Source organism: Ictalurus punctatus, chromosome 4 (assembly GCF_001660625.3).
Source record: "Ictalurus punctatus breed USDA103 chromosome 4, Coco_2.0, whole genome shotgun sequence".
NCBI classification, from domain to species: Eukaryota; Metazoa; Chordata; class Actinopteri; order Siluriformes; family Ictaluridae; genus Ictalurus; species Ictalurus punctatus.
The window spans coordinates 21,623,713-21,651,261 of NC_071284.1; the positions used below are offsets into that span (position 1 = coordinate 21,623,713).

The window sequence follows — 27,549 nt, forward strand, 5'->3', positions numbered from 1 at the left end:
ACATTGTTATAGTCCTCATTGTCTCATGCAATGTGTTTGGTGATGTTTACAGGAAGGCTTTACCATTGTTGGAAAATGAGTACAATTTTTGGATGAAGAACCGCTCCATTGTTGTGGAAGTGAATAGTGTCAAACATGTCATGAATCGTTATTATGTACAAGTTGGCCAGCCCAGGTAGGAGCTAAATTAGGCTGTGTAATTTTAAAAAATCCATATAAAGGAAATTTCTAATATTCTAAAATAGCAGGTAATGCACTCTTCATCCTCTACAGGCCAGAATCTTATACACATGATGCAGAGCTGGCAGAGGGCTTACCTGCAGGTACATCTTCCAATTATCAAGAACCTACTGCTTATGCAATAAGCTGCTTTTTGCTGCTTTTGTATGAGAGCATCTGAAAATAATAGGATAATACAATTATAATGAAATATGTCTTTTGAATACTTTTAGAAAGACTTTATGAATTATGCTTGACTGATGCTGTGTCTTTCTCAGAGGCTCAGGAGAAGCTGTGGACAGAACTGAAAGCAGCAGCTGAGTCTGGTTGGGATTTTTCCTCGCGCTGGTACATTAACAACTTGGGCCAAAACAGTGGCTCATTTAGGGACACTAGGACCAGCTCCATTGTGCCTGTCGAGCTCAATGCTCTAATTTGTCGCAATGAGCGTGTCCTGGCCACCTTCCACAGAATTCTTGGTGAGCAAGATATATATCTGCAAATTTTTATACAGTACAGGGTCTGGCACTTTCCCCAAAGCTTGGAGAACATGTAAATGTCTCAATTAAGCAATATAGCACTCACAACTGTGTGATCATACTGAACGTCAGCATGGTTGTAATTCAGCCGCAGATAATCACAGCTGTGCTGATATTCAGTATGACAGTACGATTACAATATTGCTTTTATTCATTTTAATTAATTACATTTTTTATCAGTTTCATAAATAAGAAATTTATATCAAGTAACTGACATTTCAGAAACAATATGGCCAAATAATTTGGTTATTTTTGCTCCACGAACGGAAATAGATCCTGAGGAAGTCACACTCACTGATGGCCCATCGGCCCTAAAACAGTGTGTGAAGCACGGAAAAGTGAGCCATGCTAGGCTAAAGGCTAGCCCTAGCCGTCCGCCTCTACCAGCCCTAGCCGTCCGCCTCTACCAGCCCTAGCCATCTGGCTATACCAGCCCTAGCCATCCGGCTCTACAATCCATTCTCCTCTCCAATGTTTGCTTGCTTGACAGTACACTGGACTTACTCAGTCTACAGCTGTGTTTTCGTTTTTACAGAAGCATGGCTCAACAACAGCATTCTGGACGCAGCCAGTCAGCTAGCTGGGCTAACCGCACATCACACCGATAGTATAGCAACACTGTCCAGTGAGACTCAGGGCAGTGGTCTGTGTATTTACATAAACAACGAATGAAGCAGAAATGCCGTTGTGGTCTCAAGCTTCTGTTCGTCGTTGGTAGAGTTTATGACTGTGAAACGCTGACCATATTACCTGCCCAGAGAGTTTACCACTGTGCTCATTGTCACAGTGTACATTCCACCTGACGCTAATGCTAAGGAGGCACTAAGTGAACTGTACGGGGCTATCAGTAACCTACAGACAGAGCATCCTGATGGATTTTTGTTCATTGTTGAAGGAGATTTTAACCACACAAATCTGAAATCATTGCTGCCAAAATTCTACCACATATTGATTTTGCAACCTGTGGTACAAACACTTTAGACCTTGTTTACAGCAGCATTCATGGTGCTTAAAAGGCTGTACCCTGCCCCATCTTAGAGACTTGGACCACATCTCTGTTATGCTAATCCCAGCATACAGACCACTTCTGAAACATGCCAAACCGGTTATAAAACAGGTGAGAACCTGGCCTGAGGGAGCCATCTCAGCAGTTCAGGGCTGTTTAGAGCACACAGATTGGAATATGTTGAAAGAGGCTGCTACATACCACAAGACCACAGACATGGAGGAATACACAGTATCAGTGACTAACTACATCATCAAGTGCATAGATGATATAAATTTCTTCAAGATCATCACCACATGTGCAAACCAGAAACCGTGGATGACTGCTGAAGTGCGCTCACTGTTGAAAACCTGAGACGCTGCCTTCAGGTCTGATGATAAGGCAGCCCTCCACACAGCAAGGGCCAGTCTGTCCTGGGCTATCAGAGAGGCAAAGCACAACTACACAAAAGAATCCAGCATCAATTCATAAACACAAAGGACACAAGGCATATGTGGCAAGGTATTCAGGCCATCACAGACTACAAAGCTACACCGTCTGTCTGTGATGATGACTCCTCGCTCCCAGATGCACTGAACGATTTCAACCCACAGTTCCAAGCACAGAACAACATGCCAGCGAGAAAAACCACCCTAACTCTCACCAACCAAGTACTTAGTCTGTCTGCATTAGATGTCAGAAAAACTCTGTCCAGAGTTAACCCACGGAAATCTGCAGGTCCTGACAACAGGCCTGGCTGGGTGCTCAACAGAGGATGCTATATCTGCTACCATCCATCTGTCTCTGACCCAACTAAACAAAAAGGACAAGAATGCTGTTCATAGACTTCAGTTCAGCATTCAACACAATCATCCCACAACAACCGACAACAAAGCTGATCCTGCTGGGTTTAAACACCTCCCTCTGCAAGTGGATCTTGGACTTTCTGACCAGCTGACCCCAGTCCCTCCACCTTCAGCACCACCACACTGAACACCAGCACACCCCCCAAAGGGCTGTTGCTGCTGTTTACCCTGCTGACTCATGACTGTGCTGCAAAGTTCAGTTCTAATCACATCGACAAGTTTGCTGGTGGCACTGAAGTTGTGGGCCTTATCAGCAACAGTGCTGGGTCAGCATACAGGGAGGAGGTGAACCAGCTCTCAGAATGGTGTAGACACAACAATCTATCTCTTAATAGTGATAAGACTAAAGAGATTATTATTGACTTCAGGGGAACCCAAGTGGACTGCTCACCACTGCACATCAATGGAACAACTGTGGAGAGAGTCAAAAGCTTAAGGTTTTTTGGTGTGCACATGACTGAGGATCTCTCCTGGACTCTCAACACCACCTGCTTAGTCAAGAAGGCCCAGCAGTGGGCTCTGAAGGGAACCAAACCTCCCCCTCCCATCCTCACCACCTTCTACAGAGGGATGAAAGAGAGCGTCCTGACCAGCTGTCTCACTGTGTAGTACGGGAACTGCACAGCCTCTGACCACAAGACCCTACAGCGAATTGTGAGGACAGCTGAAAAGATAATTGGAGTCTCTCTACCCTCCATCAGCACCCCATTCAACAACGGCTGCATCAGCAAAGCCACTCATCAACTATTCACCTACTTACCATCTGGCAGAAGGTACAAGAGCATCTGTGCCACCACCAGCAGACTCCACAATGGTTTCATTGTGAGATTACTCAACACCCTGCTACCTCACAAAGCTCACCTGGGCTAGTCAAACAACTAAGCCAATAAGACTCATATCACTGCACACGCACTAACGCAGCAAGACTCAATATCACTGCACACTGCACTTCAAATAGTTGCATCAGTCACTTTATATTATGGAACTAATTTTTGCTGCCAATATTGCTGATATACTTGTGCTGCTACATGACACAATAGCTTACAGTTTACAGTCCATGTTCCATGAATTTATTGTCCTGTGTATTTACTGTACTGTGTATTTATTGTTTTTGTTCTGTGTATTTATTGTTTTGCACTCATATCACACTGTTCTGTATCGCACTTTATGTAGTCTTGCGTATTGTTGGACATTTCATTCAGTGTATACAAGCTATATAGAGGAATAACAATAGAAACCCACTTGGCTTGACTTGACTTGACTCTAGTATACATTTTATACAAGCATATTCATGACAAAGTGCTGAGGTCTAGTTCTCTAATTACAAATTTACTGTATACATTTTCACATTTTCACTATGCTACCATTTGATTGGTTTGTTTGTAACGTACCAATGTTGGTATATTGGGTGAGTTATTGTATGCCTTTGTCCTCTACCCACAGGTGATGAAGAAAGGGCACTTAAATATGACAATGCAGTCTCTTTCAGGCTGAAGGCTATAGAGAGTGTTTTATGGGATGCAAAGAAAGGAGCATGGTTTGATTATAACTTGTTGAGTAGGACCAGGAATTCAGCCTTCTATACGACTAACCTAAGTCCTCTCTGGGCAAGGTGTTATTCTCAACCTGAGATGGGACAGCAGGCACTACAGTATCTCAGAGTGAGTAGTGTTTTTTTAAGACTCTTTTTTTTTTCTATAGTAGTAGTTGTGTGTTACAGAGCATGCAAGTATGCTAATTTTTCAGTTGCAAACCTGTAGTATATTTTAGGTTGTATAATTCATTTAATATTCAGCTGGATTGTGTAAAATGCCATTTCAGATGATTTAAATATGCATACAGTGGTGCTTGAAAGTTTGTGAACCCTTTAGAATTTTCTATATATGTGCATAAATTTGACTGAAAACAATCAGGTTTTCACACCAGTCCTAAACAAGTCACAAAAGTACACAAAGAAAACCCAATTAAACTTGATCATTTATTCACTGAGGAAAATTATCCAAAATTACATATCTGTGAGTGGCAAAAGTATGTGAACCTCTTGGATTAGCAGTTAATTTGAAGGTAAAATTACAGTCAGGTGTTTTCAATGAATGGGATGACAATCAGGTGTGTGTGTGTGTGTGTGTGTGTGTGTGTGTGTGTGTGTGTGTGTGTGTGTGAGAACACCCCATTTTATTTAAAGAGCAGGGATCTATCAAAGTCTGATCTTCAAAACACATATTTGTAGAAGTGTATCATGGCATGCCCAAAGGAGATTTCTGAGGACCTCAGAAACAGAGTTGTTGATGCTCATTGGGATGGAAAGGTTACGAAACCATCTCTAAAGAGTTTGGCCACTCTCACATTGGCTAATGTTAATGAGTCCACCATCAAGAGAACACTAAACAATGGGGTGCATGGCAGGTTTGAAAGTCACTGCTCTCCAAAAAGAACATTGCTGCCCATCTGCAGTTTGGTAAAGATCATGGGGTCAAGCCAGAAGACTACTTTAAAAATGTCTGTGTGAATCATAGTGAATCATAGTGATGGTAATATCATGGTTTGGGCCTGTTTTGCTGCATCTGGGACAGGATGGCTTACCATCATTGAACATCAGGGAACAATGAATTCTGAATTATACCAGCAAATTCTAAAGGAAAATGTGAGGACAACTGTCCGTGAACTGAATCTCAAGAAAAGAAAAAGTGCAGCATGCAGCAAGACAATGACCCTAAGCACACTATTCTTCTTTAACCATTCTTTGGTAGAATGACTTAAGTTAATGTTTTGGAATGGCCAAGTCAAGTCCTGACCTTAACTCAATGCAAATGTTGTGGAAAGACCTAAAGCAAGCAGTTCATGTGAAGAAACCCACCACCATGCCAGAGCTGAAGCTGTTCTGTAATTAGGAATGGGAATTCCAAGTGTCACAAATACAAGTATCTAGGACTAATCAACATTTACCGGAAACTTTTAGTTGCAGTTATTGCTGCACAAGGGGGGTCACACCAGATACTGAAAGCACATACTTTTCACATACTTTTGCCATTCCCAGATATTTAATTTTGGATCATTTTCCTCAATAAGTAAATGAGAAAGTATAATTTTTTGTCTCATTTATTTAATTGGGTTCCCTTTATCTACTTTTAGAACTCGTGTGAAAATCTGACTGTTTTACCGCATATACATGCAACAATTATAAAAGGTTCACAAACTTTCAAGCATCACTGTATGCGTTTATAAAGGTGTTCAATTTCAGTTGTGAATGTGTAAGCTAGTTAGTATACACTAGTGCACAGCCCAACCCTGGACTTGGAGTCCTGTCCTGCACATTTTAGTGCTTTCCCTTCTCCCAGTTTAACTTCAGAAGGGTTGTTAATAAGCTGATTAGTTGAATCAAGTGTGTTGGGAGCAGAGAAAACACTAAAATGTGCAGTGTTAGGAAACTGTGCACTGGTGTGACTCACCAGCTCATGGCACATTTTACACAGCATTATTTCCTTCTCCTTTCCCCTCTGTCGCTCACTTTTTTTTTTGTCTATGAACAGTGGTTATACAGTTGCCTCCAAAAGTATTGGAATGGCAAGCCAAATCTTTTGTTTTTGCTATATACCAAAGACATTTGGGTTTGAGATCAAAATATGAATAAGATAAGATAAACTTTATTGATCCCACACTGGGGAAATTCCCTCGTTACAGCAGCTCAATTACACACACACACACACACACACACACACACACACACACACACACACACACACACACACACACACAAAAGAAACAGATAGGAAAGAATACACATTAAATAGGAATAGAATTGAAGAGGGAAAAAAAAGAAAAAAAAAAGATCAGAAATTCAACTTTCATTTCCTGATATTTACATCTAGATATGTTAAACAACTTAGAACAAGGCATCTCTGGTGACAGAGCACCTAATTTTTAGGAGAGCAAAAATATTGGAAGAGACAATATTAAAGTAATTTAATGTAAATAACACTTCATATTTGCTTGCATATCCCTTGCTTGCAATAACTGCATCAAACCATGGACCCACAGAAATCAACAAACTGCTGCATTGTTCTTTTATTTATACTATTACAGGTTCTTTTTATTGTTCTTTCAGTTGTTATTTGTTTTTTGTTTTGGGGTTTTCTCCATTCAGTCTCCCCTTCAGTGAAATGAAATGCTGCTCAGCCGGGTTACGGTGATTTACTTGGGCAGTCTAAACTCCACTTTTCCTCCGATTAAGTCCTTTGTTGTATTGGCAATGTGTTTTGGGTCATTGTCTTGCCATATGTGGCATTCCTCCCAATTAGATTGGATGTATTTCTCTGTAAATTGGCAGAGACAAAGTTTCTGTATTCTTCTGAATTCATTCTGCTACCATGATGAGTTTACGTCATCAATAATGATTAGTGAGCCCATTCCAGAAACAGCCAAGCAAGCCCAAACCATTATACCACCTCCACCATGCTTGACCGTTTATGTTTTGGATTATGTGCAGATCCTTTCTTTCTCCATCATTTTAGTAGATTTTAATCTCGGTAACAGAAATTTTGTGGTTCATCTCTGTATGCGAATTCCAATCTGGTCTTCTGATTCTTACTGCTTATGAGAGGTATGGCCTCTATGTTTCTGCTGCTGGTAGTGAGGAGTCTGATGTGGCTTAGGGGGAGCTGTTACACAGTCTAACTTTGAGGGCCTGAATGCTTTGATACCATTTGCCAGATGGCAGGAGGATGAAGAGTTTGTGTGACAGGTGCGTGGGGTCGGTCATCCACAATGCTAGTGGCTTTGCGGATGCAATGTGTGGTGTATTATCTGAGAACCAGATGATCTTTTTACCTGTCCTCACTATCCCTTGCAGAGACTAGCGATCTGAGATGGTGAAATGTCTAAACCAGGCAGAGATGCTTCTGCTCAGGATGCTCTCGATAGACCCTCGGTAGAATCTGGTGAGGATGTGGGAATGGGAGATGGGCTTTTCTCAGCCTTTGCAGAAAGTGGAGACACTACTGGGCTTTCTTGACTATAGAGCTGGCATTGAGGTGAGGTTCTCTGCCAGGTGAACATCAAGAAATTTGGTGCTCTTCACAATCTTCATGGAGAAGCCATCGATGTTCAGTGGAGAGTGTTTGCTTTGTGCTCTCCTGAAGTCAACAAATAGACATCTCTTATGTTTTGTCTACATTTAGAGACAGGTTATTGGCTCTGCACCAGTCCATTAGAACTGATTAAATAAGTGGAATCATGTGTGGCTCCTGCCTCATTGGAATGAAAGCCTGCAGGCATATCGGCCATTTGTGGATAAGATTGAAGACCCTTGGTTTAAACAGTCAGTCTAACAGGGCACGCCTGTGCACACCTGGACTGATATCTGTCAGTCACATGTTCCAATATTTTTGATCACTTAAGAAAGGAGTAGGTTTAAACAGCAAGTGCCATGTTCTAAGTTGTTTACATATCTAGATGTAAATATCAGAAAATGAAAGTGGAAATATCATCTCATATTCATCTTGACCCATCGTCTCATATTTATCTTTTGTTCTCAAACCCAAATGTCTTCAGTGTATTAGAGAATTGCCATTCCAATATTTTTAGAGAGGACTGTATTTTAGTTGTATTTTGTCTGCATTGTTGGCATGTTCTTTACTCTTTAAATAGCCAGGAATGTGTCTGCTATAGTCAGCTGGTGAAGATTTGATTATGCACTTAGTCAGAGTGATTTTGTTAGTGTTCTAGAGCAGTGGTTTTCAAAGTGGGGGCCGCCAGGGGGCCTCAACAATTTGGTGTGAAAAATAAATAAATGTATGTTTTCTCTTTCTGACTCTCAGACACACACACAATCAATTCCTAACGTAATGTAAAGATGTAAGATATAATTATTAATAAAAAAGGGGGATATATTCAGAAGTCTGTATTTTTAATGTGTTTTAAAGACATCTTGCAAAAGGGGGGCCTCGGTCAAATTTTAATGCCATTTGGGGGGCCTTGCCCAGGAAAAGTTTGGGAACCACTGTTCTAGAGTTCTGTCGGTCACACTGTTAGTTAGGCTGGTATACTGTCTCCTTTTATGTCCAAATATATTTGAAATGCTATTTTGTAATGTGCATTTTATAATCACTGAAAAAATTTAGGTCATGTAATTTGTATTAAAAATGTCTATCTGTATCTGTCTTTCTCTATATAGGGGAGTGGTGGCCTGGACTACCCCAATGGTGTTCCTACCTCTCTTAGTCAGAGTGGCCAGCAATGGGACATGCCTAATGCCTGGCCTCCACTCCAACACATGCTTATAGAGGGTAGGAAAATATAAAAGATCAGAGCTGCCTAAATAAACAAAGACAAAATAAAATTCTTAATGAATTATTAATCAGAAATATTTAAAAAAAAAAAACTGTAAGGAATATACATTTAAGGAATATAAACAATAGGCAGAGTATTAATTTTTTTGTTTTATTTTTTCTTGCCAGAAAGCTTCAGACTAGATCAGGCCTGATTCTGAACATTTGAGCACCCTAAGAAACTCAGTGTTAGAAGTGTTAGAAGGTCAGATAGCAGTCTCTCATATATATATATATATATATATATATATATATATATATATATATATATATATATATATATATATATATATATATATATATATAATCAGACAATAGTTTTAATTAATTAATTAATTAATTAATTAGCTTTAATTTCTTAGCTAATTTTGATCAGGGCTAATTCTTCAGTGTTTTGGGTCTGTTTCTCCTCTATTGCTTTTTTAATTTTGTGTTTTTCAGCCCCTGAAAGAGATCAGTGGTTCATGATAGCCACTTCTCAGTAATCTTCTGACATCAGTTACATTATTGATCTAATTTTACTATTTACTTAAATGGCAGTTTCTATTCTTTTCAAACTACAAGGGGAGCCTCCTGCAACTGGCTGATACATAAACCTTTTTGCCAAAAGTGTGCTTTTTTGCATATCTATTGTAAAAATAATGGGGCCAATGGGACCTCCCAACCAACCAATTATACAGTTTTAGCATGAAACGATGGTTACGTATGTAACTGTTGTTCTATGTACTTCTGATGACTGCCAGAGGTGGTGCTTTCATCACCTGGATGTCGATCATGTGTATGTGCAGGTTGAGTGTTTATATCAACAAAGTCACCTGTGACCTGGGTGACGCGTGCCTTTTGCCCTGGTACTAAAGGCACGGTCACCCCGGAAACGAACTCTTGGCAATCTTTGCGCGAATCTTCCGAGTGACTGCCAAGCTCTGGCGGTCATTCGACATTCATAGAACCACGGTTACATAGGTAACCATTGTTCTATTTCATTTCTACTGACCGCGTATTTCATTTCTACTGAGAGGTGGTGCTTTCAGCACCTGGATGACTAATACCAACAAGGTCACGAGGACGTTTTACTTGCCCCTTAGCAACTGCTGTGAAGCTGGGGAAAAAATGGCTGTAGCCACTGGGTTGTGCGAGATCCCATTTCCCCTATAAAATCTTATGCAAATGTGCAGGTTGATGCCCATGACACAGCTGCACAAATATCTGAAAGAAGGACCCCTCATAGGGCTGCCCATGAAGTAGACACACTCCTGGTTGAGTGACTTCGAACCTGAGGAGGGATCTGGAGACCCCTGCCCTTATAGGCATAAACAATAGCCTCTACAATCCATTTTGACAGTCCCTGCTTGGACAAAGCGTGACATCACCTATGCCCCATATAGCAGACAAACAGTGAATCTGACTGCTGGAATTCAGCATTCATTTGGATATAACACATTAGTGCTTGCACTGGGCACCACAGACTCGCACTCGACCCCTGTTCATCTTCCTGAGTTGGGGACTCAAACGCTGACAGACTGACGGGCTGGTTCATATAAGACGAAGAAAAGGTCTTTGGGAGAAATGAAGGGTTCGGCCATAAAGTTACCCCTGTGTTCCCAGAACTCCATTTTAGGCACTCTCGGCTTACTGTTAAGGTGTGCAACTCACCTACTCATCTAGCCGATGCCATGGCTAAATGGAAAGCTGCTTTCATAGACAGCCACCTCAATTCTGACCTCTCTAGAGGTTCAACTGGAGGCTGACAGTGCCTCTAATACGAGAGGCAAGTCCCAAGAGGATACAGGGTTTTGTTGAGGAGGTCTCAGACATTGAGTACCTTTAAGGAAGCGTGTCACAAGGGTGTGAGACCCAATCATCACACCATCTACTCTATTATGCATGGCTGAGATGGCAGCTATGTATACCTTGATGGTTGAGGCTGCAAGTCCTCCATCAAGACGTCCATTAAAACATGCTCTTCTCCTCCATGGGCGTAGGCACCTTCAGCAACTGGCAGTGACTCTGACCAGCTTGTGCCTGTGTTGAGTGGGATGCGAGCTGAGGTCATACAGCCAGATCTGGAGAGGCCGTAATGACAGAAGGCCCAAAGGGACCACCAATGAGGCTGCTGTGAGTATACCTAGCAGTCTTAGACCAGAGCCCTGCCTCTTCTGAAGTGACTGATGAGCTGGAGAATGTTGTTGACTCGCCATTGACAGAGGGTAGCCATCATCAACTGTGAGTCCAACTGGATGTCAATAAACAGTCTTTGCTGACTGGGCATCAGGGAGCTCTTTCCATTATTCACTGTAAGCCCTAGCTTGGTAACCTGGGACACCAGCAATGCTGATTCTCTGAGGGCATCTACTCTTGACTGGGAACAGATCAACCAGTCATCCAGGTACAGGAAAATTCGAATCCCCCTGGCCTGTAATGGAGACAGTGATGCTGCTACACACCTGGTGAAGAAACTTGGCACCAGTGAAATCTCGAACAGGAGCACAGAAAACTGGTAAGCCCTTCCCTCGAAGGTGAAACGGAGGAATTGCCTGTGCTGGGGCACAATTGAAGGGTGAAAAAATCGTTATGCCTGATGCCTTGCAGCACATCCACTGTATGTAGCATGTGGAACTTGAAAACCTTGAGGTGTGTGTTCAGAGGTCTTAAATCCAGTATGGGGCCAAATCCGCCGTCTTTCTTTGCGATAATAAAAGTGGAATAGAATCCACTGTTCTGTAAAGCGCTGTCTAATTGCTCAATGGCACCCTTCTTCAGGAGAGCCCAGACCTCCTGGCATAGGGCCAGAGCCTTGTTTGGGTACTTGACGACTAAGGCCAGTTTGACTCCCTGGAACCTCGGCGGTCGACATCTGAATTGAATCTTGTAGCCCTGTGACAGGGTTGGTGCAACCCAGGGGTCTGACGTAAGCGCTTCCCAACATCTGAGCTACTGGTTGGTGAAGCACCTGACCGCTGGAGTGGTACAGACATTGTCTACCCCATCGCCCCTTATAAACTCTGTAGGGGCAACGGTCCAAAGTCTGGCATCGCTGTGCCAAGCGAGGGGGCTGGGTGGGGGTTGGCTGACAAAACCTTTCTGGGCGTTGTGTTCTTGGCTTGGTAATCAGCTATGTACTGAGTATGTATTTGTATGTATTTGTTGGGCAAATGGGCAAATACATTTGCATACGACTTTTACATCATTGCACCTTTGGCCCCACCCACTGGTGCTCAGTCCCTGAGGAGTGAGTAGTGGTTCTGAGGAGCATGTACACACTCAGAATGGATGTGTTAACATCCTACACACTTTTTGTGTTATTACTATTTCAACACATGTTGTGTGAATTTATTGTCCAAAACAATTGCTGACTGCAGTGCCAACATCATCATCCAAATCTAAACTCATCTCAAAGTGAATGTTAGTTGCTTTGACCTTTTGACTGTGACAGAAGAGTAGGAGTCCTGAAGCGAGGAAATGAAATAACCACAAGTATTAAGGGTAAAGGACACAAAAACTGATCATTTCAGTCAGAGACTGGGTGGTAAAAGGTCATAAATTACTAAATTTTGTATGTTTTTTGTGCAATAAATGTTACTAATATTATAATTACACCTCAGAGAAGATTAAAAAAATCATGGCCCCTTTAAAGGACCCCGTGATGTCATCTCAGTGAATCGAATCTTAATTTAAAATATAAATTTAAATAAAGGAAGAAATCTTTGGTAAAACCAGAAAAAGGGATTAATTTTTATGTATTCCCAGGGGGATGATAACACCACTGTAATGGTACAGTTTGTGCCCAGACACATGGCTTCACCATATGATGATTCAGCGACCTCTCACAGGTGCTGAACCAAACTGCTAGTCATTCATACGGTAATGAAAAAGACCAGGCCCAGATTAAGAATTCAGAGGCCCCTGGGCACAATCTCTTGTAGCGATAGATGCTATTTACACTAAGTGAAAATAGCATAATTTTCTTATTTACACTAAGTGAAAATAAATAGTGATATATTCTTTTTACTCTATATTAAAGTAGCAGGTTCTTTACAATAAATACAAATAGTTGTTAGATGCTATTTGTACTGAAAATTGTGTCAGATACTATTTGCATCTCAGTATTGTTGTACATTGAAACAGGATGCAGTAATAACATAGAGTGTAAATGACTATATATATATTAGAATTATTAAATGGATGCCACCCTATTGGGACAATAAAGCCCTCCCTACAACTACACCTAACCGATAAACACTTTATTATTAAACAGTCGTTAGGCACTTTATTTCCACTTTTCATATATTTTCTTCATTTTTATCGAAAATAAATTCCTTTCTGATCTGATATGTGATGGGAAAAGGGAAAAGAGTGAGTTTTGCAAAAGGCGGATTCAAACTCGAGTCGAACGCGTAAAAATTATATCTGTTGATATTTCTGTTGAATAAATGGTTGAACAAGCTAATTTTCCCTGTAGTTTTGTTCAAGTATATCAACTTTATGAATAGGCACTGTTTCAAAAATGATCAAATGTTTGCTAGTCCAAATATGTCAAAAACAGCAACAATTTCTTGTTGTACTTATTTTTTCACATGACTGCAAATATATAACCGACACCTGTGCTTCCCCTATTTTAATAAGGGGAATACTGGGGTACATGGCATTTTAACATATAGTTTTTCAATATATATATACTGTATCTTGTAAAATATGTTGTACATTATTTCCTCCGCCCCCCCGCTCCCCCACCCCACTTGGTGCTACAAGTATTAAAATTTTTCCTTTTGGAATATTTAGCCTTGTCCTCTCAAATTTACGGTAATCTGCATAACATACAAATCTACTTTTGCAAACTAGTCGTAGGATTTTATTGTCAAAATACTTAGTAGATCATTTTGTTGATATTTCTAAACAATATGGCCACTACATATCAAAACATTTTTGCAGGCCAACACAACTGTAACTCATGATTCCCTGGACAGAATCAGGTGGAACTTGAAAGTCACATTTAAGACTAGATTCTGAGGCTGTAAAATCTGAGGCAAGGTAATCTATAGGGAGCAGGGTTAAGTTCAAATAGCTGTTTCTTTGAAACCATACATTTGTTTGAGCATTGTTATGCTAACCTGAAAGTGTATTTTTATGTTAACTGGGTTGCTTAAAAAACATTAGCCAATCAGCTTTCAGGAGGCATTTCACAAGATTACCATTAAGCTAATTTCACAACACTTTGGAAGTAGGTGTTTTATGTCATTTGGTGACAACTGGCCACTGGGGCTGCTATTTGCTAACAGTGCTTAGACCCTGCAGATTCATTTTATATTGGTATACTGTACATTCCTGACTATTTATTCATTCAATGTCTCCATACATGTTCAGTTCAATTCAGGAATAACCTTTCACTAGTATAAAAGGTCAAGATGATAAAAAAGGAAACAAATAACATAAGTTATATGACAACAGGGAGGTACAGTGCAACAAATTAATAGGCTATATAGTCAGATTGATATACATGTAGCCCCAGGCTTGGGGGGAAAAGCCAAGCAAATTTGAGGATTACCTTTTAGGACATTTGGTATGCAACTCGATATTTAAAGTTACCATCTTGTATTGTCTTTCTCAGGTCTGTCAGAGCTTGACTCAGTAGATGCCAAAGATCTTGCCTTTGATTTGGCCCAACAGTGGATTCAAACAAACTGGCTGGCTTATGTTAAATATGATGCCATGTTTGAAAAGGTGCATTTCATGTTGTTTTTCCTAAGTATTTCAGTGATGTAAATATATAGATTACACTGTCGCTGATTACATATTGATTAAATATTGGAGTAGAAATTAAGCCCTTCAGCTTTAATTTGAGGGTATGTACATTCAAATTGGGTGGACAGTGTAGGACACTTTTCATATGTCCCCCTTTTAAATGATAATATCCTTTCCTTACACTTCAGGAAAGCAGATGAAAGGTCTAGAATTGATTTCAAGTGTGACATTTGCATTTCTAATCCGTTGCGCTCAATATGAAGTCTAAAGAGCTGTCACTGCCAATGAAGCAAGCCAATAGGCTGAAAAATCAAAGGAAACCCCTCAGAGAGATTAAGTGTGGTTAAATCAACTACTTGGTACATTCTTAAAAAAGAAAGAATGCACTGGTGAGCCCGGGAACACCAAAAGGCCCAGAACATCACAGAAAACAAGTGTGATGGATGACAGAAGAATTATTTCCCAGATGAAGAAAAACCCCTTCACAACTGTTGGCCAGAGGGATCCAGTGAGTAGGTATATCTGTGTCAAAGTCAATAATAAAGAGAACACTTCACCAGGCTAAACACAAAGGGTTAACCACAATATGTAAACCATTGGTAAGCCTCAAAAACAAAAAAGTATGTACTTTTCTGGAACAACATCCTAAGGCCAAATTATCATGATCCAAAGTATACCAGCTCAACTTATGGGCATGTATGTCTGCCAATGGAACTGGTTCCCTAGTGTTTATTTATGAGTTCACTGCTGACAAAGGCAGCAGGATTAAAATGTATAGGGCTATATTTCCTGCTCAGATTCAACCAAATGCTTCAAAACTCATTGGATGGTGCTTCACAGTGCAGATAGACAATGATCTGCAGTGTACTTGAAAGCAACTCAAGGCCAAAAAGTGTAATGTTCTGCAATGGTCAAGACAATCACCTAACCTAAATCCAACTGAGAATGCATTTCTATTGCTGAAGGAAAAACACCCCAAGAACAAGCAGGAACTGGAGACAGCTGCAGTAAAGGCCTGGAAAAGCATACCCGGGGAAGGAACCCAGCATCTGGTGATGTCTATGGATTCCAGACTTCTAGGCAATCACTGACTGCAAAGGATTTGCAACCAAGTATTTTAAAAAAAAGGGGGGGGGGGGGTTGTCATATATAAAAAAGTGCTTTTATCCATAAACATTGGATGTGGGTATCCTCAATTTAAAGCTGCAAGTCTGTACTGTGAGCTCATATATATTTTTAAAATTCAAATATTATGTACACAGCTGGAAAAAACAGTACCTTTTTCAATGTCCATTTATATATATATATATATATATATATATATATATATATATATATATATATATATATATATGTGTGTGTGTGTGTGTGCGTATATATATATATATATATATATATATATATATATATATATATATATATATATACACACACACACACACACACACATATATATATATATATATATATATATATATATATATATATATATATATATATATATATATATATATATATGTGTGTGTGTGTGTATATATATATATATATATATATATATATGTGTGTGTGTGTGTGTATATATGTATATATATATATATATATACATATATATATATATATATATATATACATTATATATATAAGTATATATTTATGTCTGTTGCAGTATGATGTCAGTGGAGATAACAAACCTGGAGGAGGTGGTGAATATGAAGTTCAGGTGATGCTGTAATCCTGTTTACATGTACCAATTTCTACCTCTCTTTCTATGGTGGTGATTAACGTAATCCTTTAAGGAAATACTTGAAGTGTGCTTTTCAGACTGATGAAATGTTGCACCGCTTTAACAATGTAAAATCCAATATTACATTATTACATTACACTAATATTAATGATAATATATATATATATATATATATATATATATATATATGTATATATATATATATATATATATATATATATATATATATAGTACTGCTTGAAAGTTTGTGAACCATGCAGAATTTTCTGTTTATCTGCTTCAATATGACCTGAAACATTATCAGATTTTCATACCTAAAAGTCCTAAAACTAGATCAAGAAAACCCAAAATACTTTGTCATTTATTTATTGAGGAAAATGATCCAATATTACATTTACATTTACATTTATTCATCTAGCAGACACTTTTATCCAAAGCGACTTACAAATGAGAAAATACAAGCAAAGTGATATATCAAGCAGAGAACAATACAAGTAGTGCTACCATACAAGATCCATTAATTGAGTTCTAGAAGAAGCAAAGTGCACAGAGCAGAGGTGTAAGTGAATTTTTTATTTTTTAAAAATTTTTTAATTAGTTGGTGAGGTGTTCACAGAAGAGATGGGTCTTTAGCTGTTTTTTGAAGATGGTGAGAGATTCTGCGGTCCGGATTGAGGTTGGAAGTTCATTCCACCACTGAGGAACAGTTAGTTTGAAGCTTCTGGAAAGGGACCTTGAGCCATCCTGAGTAGGAACTACTAAGCGTCGGTCGATAATCGATCGCAGATTGTGTGAGGGAATGTAAGCCTTCAGGAGAGAGTTGAGGTAGGAGGGAGCTGTTCCAGACAAGGTCTTCTAGGTGAGCATCAAGGCCTTGAATTTGATGCGGGCAGCTACAGGAAGCCAGTGGAGGGATATGAGGAGGGGTGTGATATGGGTTCTCTTGGGCTGGTTGAAGATGAGGCGTGCTGCAGCATTCTGAATCATCTGAAGGGGTCTGATGGAGCTGGTTGGGAGGCCTGAAAGTAGTGAGTTGCAGTAGTCCAGTTTCGAGATAACAAGAGCCTGGACTAGTATCTGTGTAGCCTGTTCGGTGAGGTAGGGTCTGATTTTCTTAATGTTGTACAGGATGAACCTACAGGACCGTGCAGTTGTTGAGATGTGGTCTGTAAAGGTCAAGATGTCATCAAGAATCACCCCAAGGTTCCTGGCTGTCCTGGTTGGCTTGAGTGTGGTTGAGCTGAGCTGTACAGTGAGGTTGTGGTTGATCGAGGGACAGGCTGGGATGACAAGAAGCTCAGATTTTGCCAGGTTGAGCTTAAGATGGTGTTCCCTCATCCAGACCGAGATGTCCGACAGGCAAGCAGAGATACGTGCAGAGACGGATGGATCATCAGGCTGGAAGGACAAATAGAGCTGGGTGTCGTCAGCATAGCAATGATATGAGAAGCCATGAGACTCAATCACCTGCCCTAGAGATGTAGTGTAGATAGAAAAGAGTAGTGGACCCAGAACTGACCCCTGTGGAATGCCAGTTGTGAGTTGCTGAGTTTCAGAAATACCTCCCCTCCATGATACCTTGAGTTGACAGGAGGATCTGATGGTTCACAGTGTCAAAAGCAGCAGAGAGGTCAAGTAGGATGAGGACAGATGATCTAGAAGTTACTCTTGCTAGTCATAAGGCTTCAGTGACAGAAAGCAGAGCAGTCTCTTTGGAGTGATTGCTCTTGAAGCCAGACTGCTTGGTGTCCAGGAGGTTGTTCTGTGTGAGAAAATTGGAGAGTTGATTAAAAACAGCTCTTTTAAGAATTTTGGAAAGAAAAGGGAGGAGGGAAACAGGCCTGTAGTTGTCAACTACAGCAGGGTTAAGTGATGGTTTTTTAAGCAGTAGGGTAACCTGGGCCTGCTTAAATGAGGTAGGTATGTGCCAGTAGAGAGGGATGTGTTAAAGATGTGTGTGAGTGCAGGTAATAGTGTGGGAGAGATGGACTGAAGAAGATGGGAAGGGATAGGGTCAAGAGGACAGGTTCTGGGACGGCTAGAGAGGAGGAGTTTAGAGACATCAGTCTCTGAGAGGGGAGAGAAGAAAGTCAGTTGAGAGTTACATGGAGAAGGAGCAGGTCTATGCTTGTCTGGGGTTGAGAACTGGTTCCTGATTGATGCAACCTTGTTGGAAAAGAAAGTGGCAAAGTCATCTGCAGTGAGAGAGGTAGGGGAAGGGGGAGGAGGGGGACAGAGAAGAGAGGAAAAGGTTTTGAAGAGAGTGCGTTTGTTGGGAGAACTACCAATCTTCTCTTGGTAGTATGTGGCTATAGCAGTGGAGATGCTATTGGAAAAAGAGGAGAGAAGTGTCTGGTAATCAGTTAGGTGAGTTGGGTTGTTAGATTTACGCCATTTCCTTTCAGATGCTCTTAGTTTGGCCCGGTTGTTAAACAGAGCTTCTGAGAGCCAAGGGCTAGAGGGTGATGTGTGAGCAGGTCTGGAGGTTAGGGGGCAGATGCTGTCAAGTGAAGATGTTAGGGTGGAACATAGCATGTCAGTTGCGGTGTTTAAGGCAAGTGAGGAGAGGTGGCTATCAGAGGGAAGTAAAGTTGTGACAATGGAGGAGAAATGTGAGGGGGAAAGGGAGCGAAGATTGCGACGAAAAGAGATAGAGGGTGGAGACAGTGAAGGGGTGAGGGGAGAGAAATAGAGAACTGGATAAAGAAATGATCAGAGGTGTGGAGAGGAGTAATGAGAAGATTGTGTGTGGTGCAATTACATGTGAGGACGAGGTCGAGCTGTTTGCCAGCTTTGTGAGTTGCTGGTGTGGTGAACTGCTTGAGGTCACATGTGGGAAGGAGAGCAAGAAAGTCAGCTGCATGTGGCTTGTCTAATTGGATGTTGAAGTCACCAAGGACCAGAAGAGGAGTTCCATCATCTGGGATGGTGGACAGTAGCGTGTCAAATTCATCATTGAACTTCCCCAGTTGACCTGGAGGATGGTAAACAACAAGAAAGTGCATTTTGGCAGGGTCAGTGACTGTGACAGCATGAAATTCAAAGGAAGTGTATGAGCAAGAGGGAGAAATACAGGTAAATTTCCATGTTTTGGAGAGAAGCAAACCTGTACCACCCCCTCGTCTGTTGGGACGTGAGGTATGGGAGAAGTTAAAGTTGGAGGCTAGTGCAGCGGTTGTGGCAGTGTTCTTGGCATGGATCCAGGTCTCAGTCAGAGCCAGCACACTGAGGTTGGAGTGCGTTGCAAAGGCAGGAATGAAATCTGCCTTGTTGACAGCAGATTGGCAGTTCCAAAGTCCTATAGAGAATGATAGGAACTCTGCAAAGGCCACATTCAGAGAGCATACGTTGTCCAAGTGCGTACTTTTCTGGGAGTATGCCGCAGTCTGCGCCTGTGGCAAATAACAGGTATAAACTGATGACACATATTAGTGTTAGTACCTCTGTAAACAGGTGAACAGCAAGAGGAATAAAGGGAGAAAAAAGTGTACTTAGCAGCATGTGTGGTGTCCTGTCGGTGTCCTTGCTCGGTGGACTCGCGCAGGTAGACTCGCAGGTCTTTACACGAGCTTGGTCTTCACACGACAAGGGCTGACGCTTCTGCTGACGCTTCTGCCTCAGCGTTTCTAAATTATTAAACTTCACAGTTGAGCACAGCAACAATTACATATTTGTGAGTGGCAAAAGTATGTGAACCTTTGCTTTCAGTATGTGGTGTGACCTCCCCTTGTGCAGCAATAACTGCATGTTTTTGGAAAGTGTTCTATACATCGGCTTGGAGGAATTTTAACCCATTACTCACCACAGAACAGCTTCAACTCTGGGATGTTGGTGGGTTTCTTTAAATGAACTGCTTGCTTCAGGTCCTTCCACAACATTGATATTGGATTAAGGTCAAATTCAGTTCATCGTCCGATGTCCTGATATATTCCTTTAGAATTTGCTGTTATACTTCAGAATTCATTGTTCCATCAATGATGGGTCATCCTGGCCCAGATGCAGCAAAACAGGTCCAATCCATGAAACTGCCACGAAAATATTTCACAGAAGGGATAAGGTTCTTATGCTGGACGAGAATGTTTTCCTTTCTCCAAACATAACGCTTCTTATTTAAACCAAAATATTCAGTTTTGGTCTCAAAACAAAAAAATACCCAATTTTTTCCCCAAAAGCCTTCTGGCATGACCATGTGATCTTTAGAAAACTGCAGACAGGCAGCATAGTTCTTTTTGGAGAGCAATGGTTTTCTCCTAGCAACCCTTCAATGCAAACCATTGTTGTTCAGTGTTCTCCTGATGGTGGACTCATGAGCATTAACATTAGCCAATGTGAGAGAGGTCTTTAGTTGCTTAGAAGTTACCCTGGGCTCCTTGGTGACCTCATGGACTATTACGTGTCTTGCTCTAGGAGAGATCTTTGTTTGTTGACCACTCCTGGGGAGGGGAACAATCGGAACGGGATCAGTCCAACAAGGATTGACCACTTGCCGGCTGGGGAGGAGGACAGGACCTCAGCAGCAAGGTCACAGGAGATGGGGAGGACTTTGGTGGGTTTGGGCCACTAATTGAGGGTGGTCGGGTGGTCCAAGGTTACCGTACATCTGGAATCCAGGAGAGCGGTGACTGGTTGGCTGTTCACTTTGACGGTCGCTTTGGGGTTTTGCCCCAGCAGAGCCCCAGATTGGTATCCCTCTGCTCGCCCCTGCCAATGCTCAGGGTGGCTAGGGTGCATTCGAGTGCTTCCACCATCTCTTCCGGGGTGCAGGTGCTTCTCATCCCCACCATTTTCTGTTCTTCAGGTGACAGAGCCCTTAGGAAGTGGTCCATCACAATCCCTTCGGCCACTTCGGTGGTGGTGTGCCAGTACGGTTGGAGCCACCTCCCATTGATTCAGAGCAGGGAGTTCATCTTAGGCTGAGGGTTGGCTCCCGGCTGGTGGGACCAGCTGTGGAACTCTGCCACTGCATTGAAGGGGGATAGGCCTCAGCGGCCCAAGATTTCAGTTTTCAACGTTGGGTAGTGGGAAGCTTGGTAGGGTGGAAGGGCATGGTAGGTGGAGGAAAGGAGTGAGGATGTCCGTCCAGCGCTCTTCTTCCCATTGTTTGCACCGGATAACCCACTTGTAAGTTAGGAGGAAGACCTCTACCTCGTCTTCACTGGTAAGCTTCATCAGGATACTTGGTGCTTCTCAGCAGGGGTTTGTGAGAGGGACTGATGTGGAGGAGCAGGGTTTCCTCTTCAGCTCCAGCAGTTCTTGGGTGGCAGCGTGTAGGCTCTGAGCCAGTTCCTGGGTCACCGCCTGCAGCTGGATGTTTGTCTCCAGCAGGTGTTGTAACATGGGGTCCATGATGATTTTGGGTTGGATCTGTGTTCTAATATGCCCACATTCTCCACCAGTGTAGCTTTAGGCTGCAACAGGTGGAACATAGACACACTGAAGATAATCGTAGTGGAAAAGTGTTCTTTTATTCATGCTCAGGTGAATGGCTGGAGGTATAGAGGAGAGTGAAGTGGCAATAGGGATCGCGGTGGAGCAGCAGTGAGGCGTGACCCAGGGGGCATGGAGCAGACCAAGGGTGCCAGCAGAAGGTGCAGTACAGCTGGGGAGCTTCTTCTCTGTTGTCCTTGCCGGCTTCTGGCAGGCAGAGAGACAAAACACGTTATTGAACATGTGATTGGAGAACACACTTACCCCTCTGTGCCTGCTGCTCCCTTTTATAGCTACCTCTCTCCTGCATGACGGTGAGAAGAAGCCATTCCACTCATCAGCTGCCAACCATGTGTGTTTCTGCCACTCCGCTTCACATCCATGCGCTGTCCAAAACAAACGGGTTGCTGAAGTGCCACTGTCACCTGACCCGCGGTTGCTTGAGGAGCAGGGTGTGTGTGCGGTGCCTTCCTGTGAGTGCAGGCCACAGGCCGACCATCACAGATGGCATCAGCAACTCTTTTTCTGAGGCCCTCTGAAATCTCCTTTGTTTATGATATGATCCACTTCCACAGACATGTGTTGTGAAAACTTTGATAGATCATTGTTCTTTAAATAAAATGGGGTGCTTACTCACACCTTCACACCGGCCATCCCATTGACTGAAAATACCTGACTCTAATTTCAGCTTCAAATTAACGGCTAATCTTGGAGGTTAAAATACTTTTGGTACTCACAGATATGTAATATTGGATAATGTCCCTCACTAAATAAATGAGCAAGCATAATATCTTTGTGTCATTAGTTGAATTGGATTCTCTTTGTCTACGTTTAAGACTTGTGTGAAAAACTGATGATGACTTAGGTCATATTTATACAGATACATTAAAAAATTCAAAAAGGGTTGACAAACTTTCAAACACCCCCCCCCCCCCCCCCCTCTCTCTCTCTCTCTCTCTCTCTCTCTCTCTCTATATATATATATATATATATATATATATATATATATATATATATATATATATATACACACACACACACACACACACACACACACACACACACACATGTATATATACAGTAGCAAGAAAAAGTATGTGACCCTTTTGGAATTTCATGGTTTTCTGCATAAATTTGTCATAAAATGTGATCTGCTGTGATCTGAATATGATGTGCCTAAAATAATAACACAAAATAAATTCTGATCCCTCATGTCTTTATTGAACACACTCATTCAACATTCATAATGGCAGTGGAAAAAGTAAGTGAACCCTTAGAATTAATAAATGGTTGACCCCCCCCCCCCCCCCCCCCCCGGCAGCAATAACCTCAACCAGGTGCTTCCTGTAGCTGTGGATCAGACCTGCACATCATTCAGAAGGAATTTTAGCCCATTCTTCCTGGCAGAACTGCTTTAGTCATATTCTTTGAGCGTTTCATGTGTATGGCTGTCTTCAAGTCATTCCATAGCATCTCTATTGGGTTAAGGTCTGGACTCTGACTTGGCCCCTCCAACTGGCGGATTTTGTTTTTCTGAAGCCATTCTGTTGTGGACTTGCTCCGGTGTTTTGGGTCGCTGTCCTGTTGCATCACCCAACTTCTACACAGTTTCAGCTGACGTACAGACATTCTAACATTATCCTGAAGAATTGGCTGATATACTTGGGAATTCATCTTCAGCTCAATGATTGCAAGCTGGCCAGGCCCTGATGCAGCAAAGCAGGCCCAAATCATGATGTTTCCTCCACCATACTTTACAGTTGGGATGATGTTTTCATGATGATATGCCGTGCCCTTTCTACGCCAGATGTAGTGCTGTGTGGTTTTTCCAAATAGTTCAATCTTAGTTTCATCAGTCCACAAAACATTTTGCCAATATCACTGTGGAGTTTCAGTGTGCTCTTTTGCAAACTTCAGGCGTGCAGAAATATTCTTTTTAGTAAGCAGTGGCTTCCTTCGTGGTGTCCTGCCGTAGATACCCCTCTTGTTCAATGTTTACGTATTGTAGACTCATGAAGAGATGTTAGCCAGTTCCAATGATGCCTTCAAATCTTTGGCTGTAATTTGGGATTGTTTCTTTACTGCACTGATGAATCTTCGTTGTGCTCTTGGTGTCATTTTGACTGGGCGCCCACTTCTTGGTAGAGTAGCAACAGTCCCAAAGTGTCTCCATTTGTAAAATGTTTGCCTAACTGTTTCTAAAGTCTTTGAAATCACTTTGTAACCCTTGCCAGCTTTATGTAAATAAACAATTCTTGATCATACATCTTCTGAAAGCTCTTTTTGGCGAGGCATGGCTCACATAAGCGTGTGCTTCTTGTGCAGAGCAAACTCCAAAAGTTTGAGGGGTTTTTATCAGTCAAAGTAGCTGTAGTCCACACCTCCAAACTCATTTTCTTAACGAGAGTCCAGGTGTGCTAAAACCTGACTCCAATTAGCTTTTTTCAGGTCATTACCTCAAGGGTTCCCGTACTTTTTACACAAGCACTATGAGGTTTTTTTTTCATTATATTTGTCAATACCCTTGACTCAGATGAACATCAGATCACATTTTATGACAAATTTATGCAGAAAACCATGAAATTCCAAAAGTTTCACATACTTTTTCTTGCCACTGTATATGTAACAATACGCAATAATAAAAATATATCTCACCCATAATGAAGAAGTGATAAAATATCCAAATTGTCCAGGACAACAGGGCGATGAGATTCCAGAGTGAGAAAAGTTGGTTGTAATGGTATTTAAAAATGGGAAAAGTAGGATTTAAGGGAAATCAAAAAAGGCATTTTTAAAGCACATTGGGATTCCAAAAGAATTAGATAATTGGGCATAACCTAAAGATAAAACTGTATAAATATGTCATTGAGTCTGTGCTTAGACTCAGATCACTTTGGGACATCTCACTGATTGGATCTCATGTTTTTTGAACAATAAACTGGATTTTTGCTTCTCTCATCCAACGTGTTCTATATTTTTACTTTCAATTGTGCTTTTGAGTATGATCACTTATGGAAAAAGGTAATTAGCACCACTAGTTGTTTTTGACACTACAGTCTTAAGGACTGTTCCACAGGTGCATGTGCAATAATTGTTTGTGGTTCATTGAACAAGCATGAAAAACGTTTGTTTAAACCCTTTCCAATAAAGATCTGTAAAGCTTATTTGGATTTTACAAAATGATCTTTTATAATACAGTCTCCTGAAAAAGGGAAGTTTCTTTTTTTCTTGAGTACTATGAAAAAGTATTTGCCCCATCCTGATTTCTTCTGGTTTTGTGTATATCTCATACTAAATTGTTTCAGAAATTAAAACAAAATCTAAGATAAAACAAAGGCAACTGAGTAAACACAAAATACAGTTTTTAAATAAATTTTATTTATTGAAGCAAAAAGTTATCCAATAACACCTGGGCCTGTCTGAAAATGTATTTGCCCCTGTAGTTACTAATTCCCCAAAATCTTTGAAACTGCATTCATAATCGGGTTCAGCTTGACTAGATGCAACCAGGCCTGATTACTACAAACCTTGTTCAATCAAATCAACACTTAGAACTTTTTCAACCGCATGCAGTTGGTTAAAAGATCTTACCCAGTAACAAATGCCAAAGTTGAAAGAAATTCCAGAAATGATGAGGAAGAAGATTAAAATACATCAGTTTGGGAAGGGTTACAAAGCTATTGCAAAGGCTCTGGGACTTCAAAGGACAACAGTGAGAGCCATTATCTCCAAAGGGAAAACCTCAGCACAGTAGTGAACCTTCCCAGAGTTGCTGAACTTCCAGAATTCAGCAACTATTCATCCAGCAAGTCACAAAAGAGCCAAGGACAACATCAAAGGACCGACAGGCCTCTCTTGCATCAATAAAAGTCACTGTTCATGACTACACTATCAGAAAGCCACTGGGCAAAAATGGCATTCATGGAAGATTGGTAAGGCGAAAACCAGTGATAACCCAGAAGAACATTAAGGCTCATCTGAATTTTGCCAAAACACACCTTGATGATCCTCAAACCTTTTTGGAAGATGTTCTTTGGACTGATGAGTTTAAGGTGGAACTTTTTGGAGGACCCATTACATCTGACATGAACCATACACAGAATTCCACAAAAAGAACATTATACCCACGGTCAAGCATGGTGGTAGAAATGTGATAGTGTGGGGATGCTTTGCTGCTTCAGGGCCTGGGCAACTTGCAATAATTCAGGGAAACATGAATTCTGTTCTGTACCAGAAAATCCTAAAGGACAATGGCCTTTATGCAGAAAACCATGAAATTCCAAAGGTTCACATACTTTTTCTTGCCACTGTATATTATATATATATATATATATATATATATATATATATATATATATATATATATATATATATATATATATATACATACATATATATATATATATATATATATATATATATATACATACATACACACACACACACACACACACACACACACACACACACACACACATCATATATGTATTATTATTATTGTTATAACAGTCACCAGAGCACTGAATGTGCATCTAGAATGATGCTGTCAATGGTGCTGAATAATTCTACCTGAGTCATTTTTGTACTTGCTTTTGCAGCTGGGATTTGGATGGACCAATGGTGTTGCTCTACAGCTGCTGGACCAGTATGGGAATAAGCTGAGCTCTGCGGGAAGTGTCCTAGGGTCTGGTCTTCAGATTGGACTAATTTACACAATTGCAAATGTCATATTTTACCATGCACCATTCTGATAGTTAGATGTGGCAAAAGGACTTCTTGTATATTTTAATTTTAGAATTCCATTGTAGTCAGTATGCTTGTTTATTCTGCTTGTTTTGAGTAGTTATTACAATAACTATATTGTGCTATAGGACTGTATGACTATAAACAGTTATAACTACAAATACAGAGATCACAATAAGTAAAAATCAATGTAGATTTTAGCACCATTCAGTTGTATGGCTTGTCAATGTGTCTTCAATTGAATTTATAAAAGATATTACATGTACAGTACATGATTGTGTACACATAAACAACATAGTTGTAAAGCTATATAAGTAAACATTTCCTTAGTTTTTAATCAACAAAAGCATTCAATAAAAGTAAGAAATAATTAAGAGCAAATTATGATTATAGTTCCTCATTAATTCTTTCAGGAAGCAGAACATGATGGAAATCAGCAAACAGGACAGCATAGACAAAACAGAGTAACAATGCAAAGTTGAAACCAGAACAGCAATCCCCCCACCCCCCAAAAAAGGGCTCCTATATCTCCTTCTGGGCCTTCCCCATGTTTGTGGACCTGGACATTCAGGGTGATTGGCATGGAACGCCTAGCACAGGTTGGGGTCAAGGATGTCATGTGCCAGTACCCAGCATTGTTCTTCTGGACCATAACCCTCCTAGTTGATAAGATATTCCAACTTGCCATTTCTGTGATGAGAGTTGAGAATTGTTTTTACTAAGTATGCTGGCTGGCCTGCAATGTCGAGGGAAAGTGGAGGGGTGGCCAAAGGAGTGTTAGTGGCTAGGGTGCAGATGGGTTTCAGGTGGGAAACATAGAATGAGGGAGCAGTGCAGCAGTGTCATTGTAGGTTCAGTTTATATGTGACATAATTTATTTGTTTTAGGATTTTGAATGGGCCGATATACCTGGGATTTCTTGCAAGCTTGTAGATGATGGAAATCTTTGGTTTCCTGCCAG

General features: G+C 40.9%; 1 protein-coding gene across 1 annotated transcript in view; it reads left to right on the top strand.

The window, feature by feature from the left end:
- The window catches only part of treh (trehalase (brush-border membrane glycoprotein)), a 36,409-nt gene extending 9,426 nt beyond the window's left edge, over positions 1-26,983 (top strand). The window contains exons 8-15 of the mRNA XM_017465292.3: positions 53-175; positions 274-323; positions 498-698; positions 4,053-4,270; positions 8,782-8,893; positions 14,541-14,653; positions 16,341-16,394; positions 26,444-26,983. Coding sequence (XP_017320781.3) covers positions 53-175; positions 274-323; positions 498-698; positions 4,053-4,270; positions 8,782-8,893; positions 14,541-14,653; positions 16,341-16,394; positions 26,444-26,596 — 1,024 coding nt within the window. The 3' untranslated portion in view covers positions 26,597-26,983. The remainder of the gene's footprint in view (positions 1-52; positions 176-273; positions 324-497; positions 699-4,052; positions 4,271-8,781; positions 8,894-14,540; positions 14,654-16,340; positions 16,395-26,443) is intronic.
- The last annotated feature ends 566 nt before the right edge of the window (positions 26,984-27,549 follow it).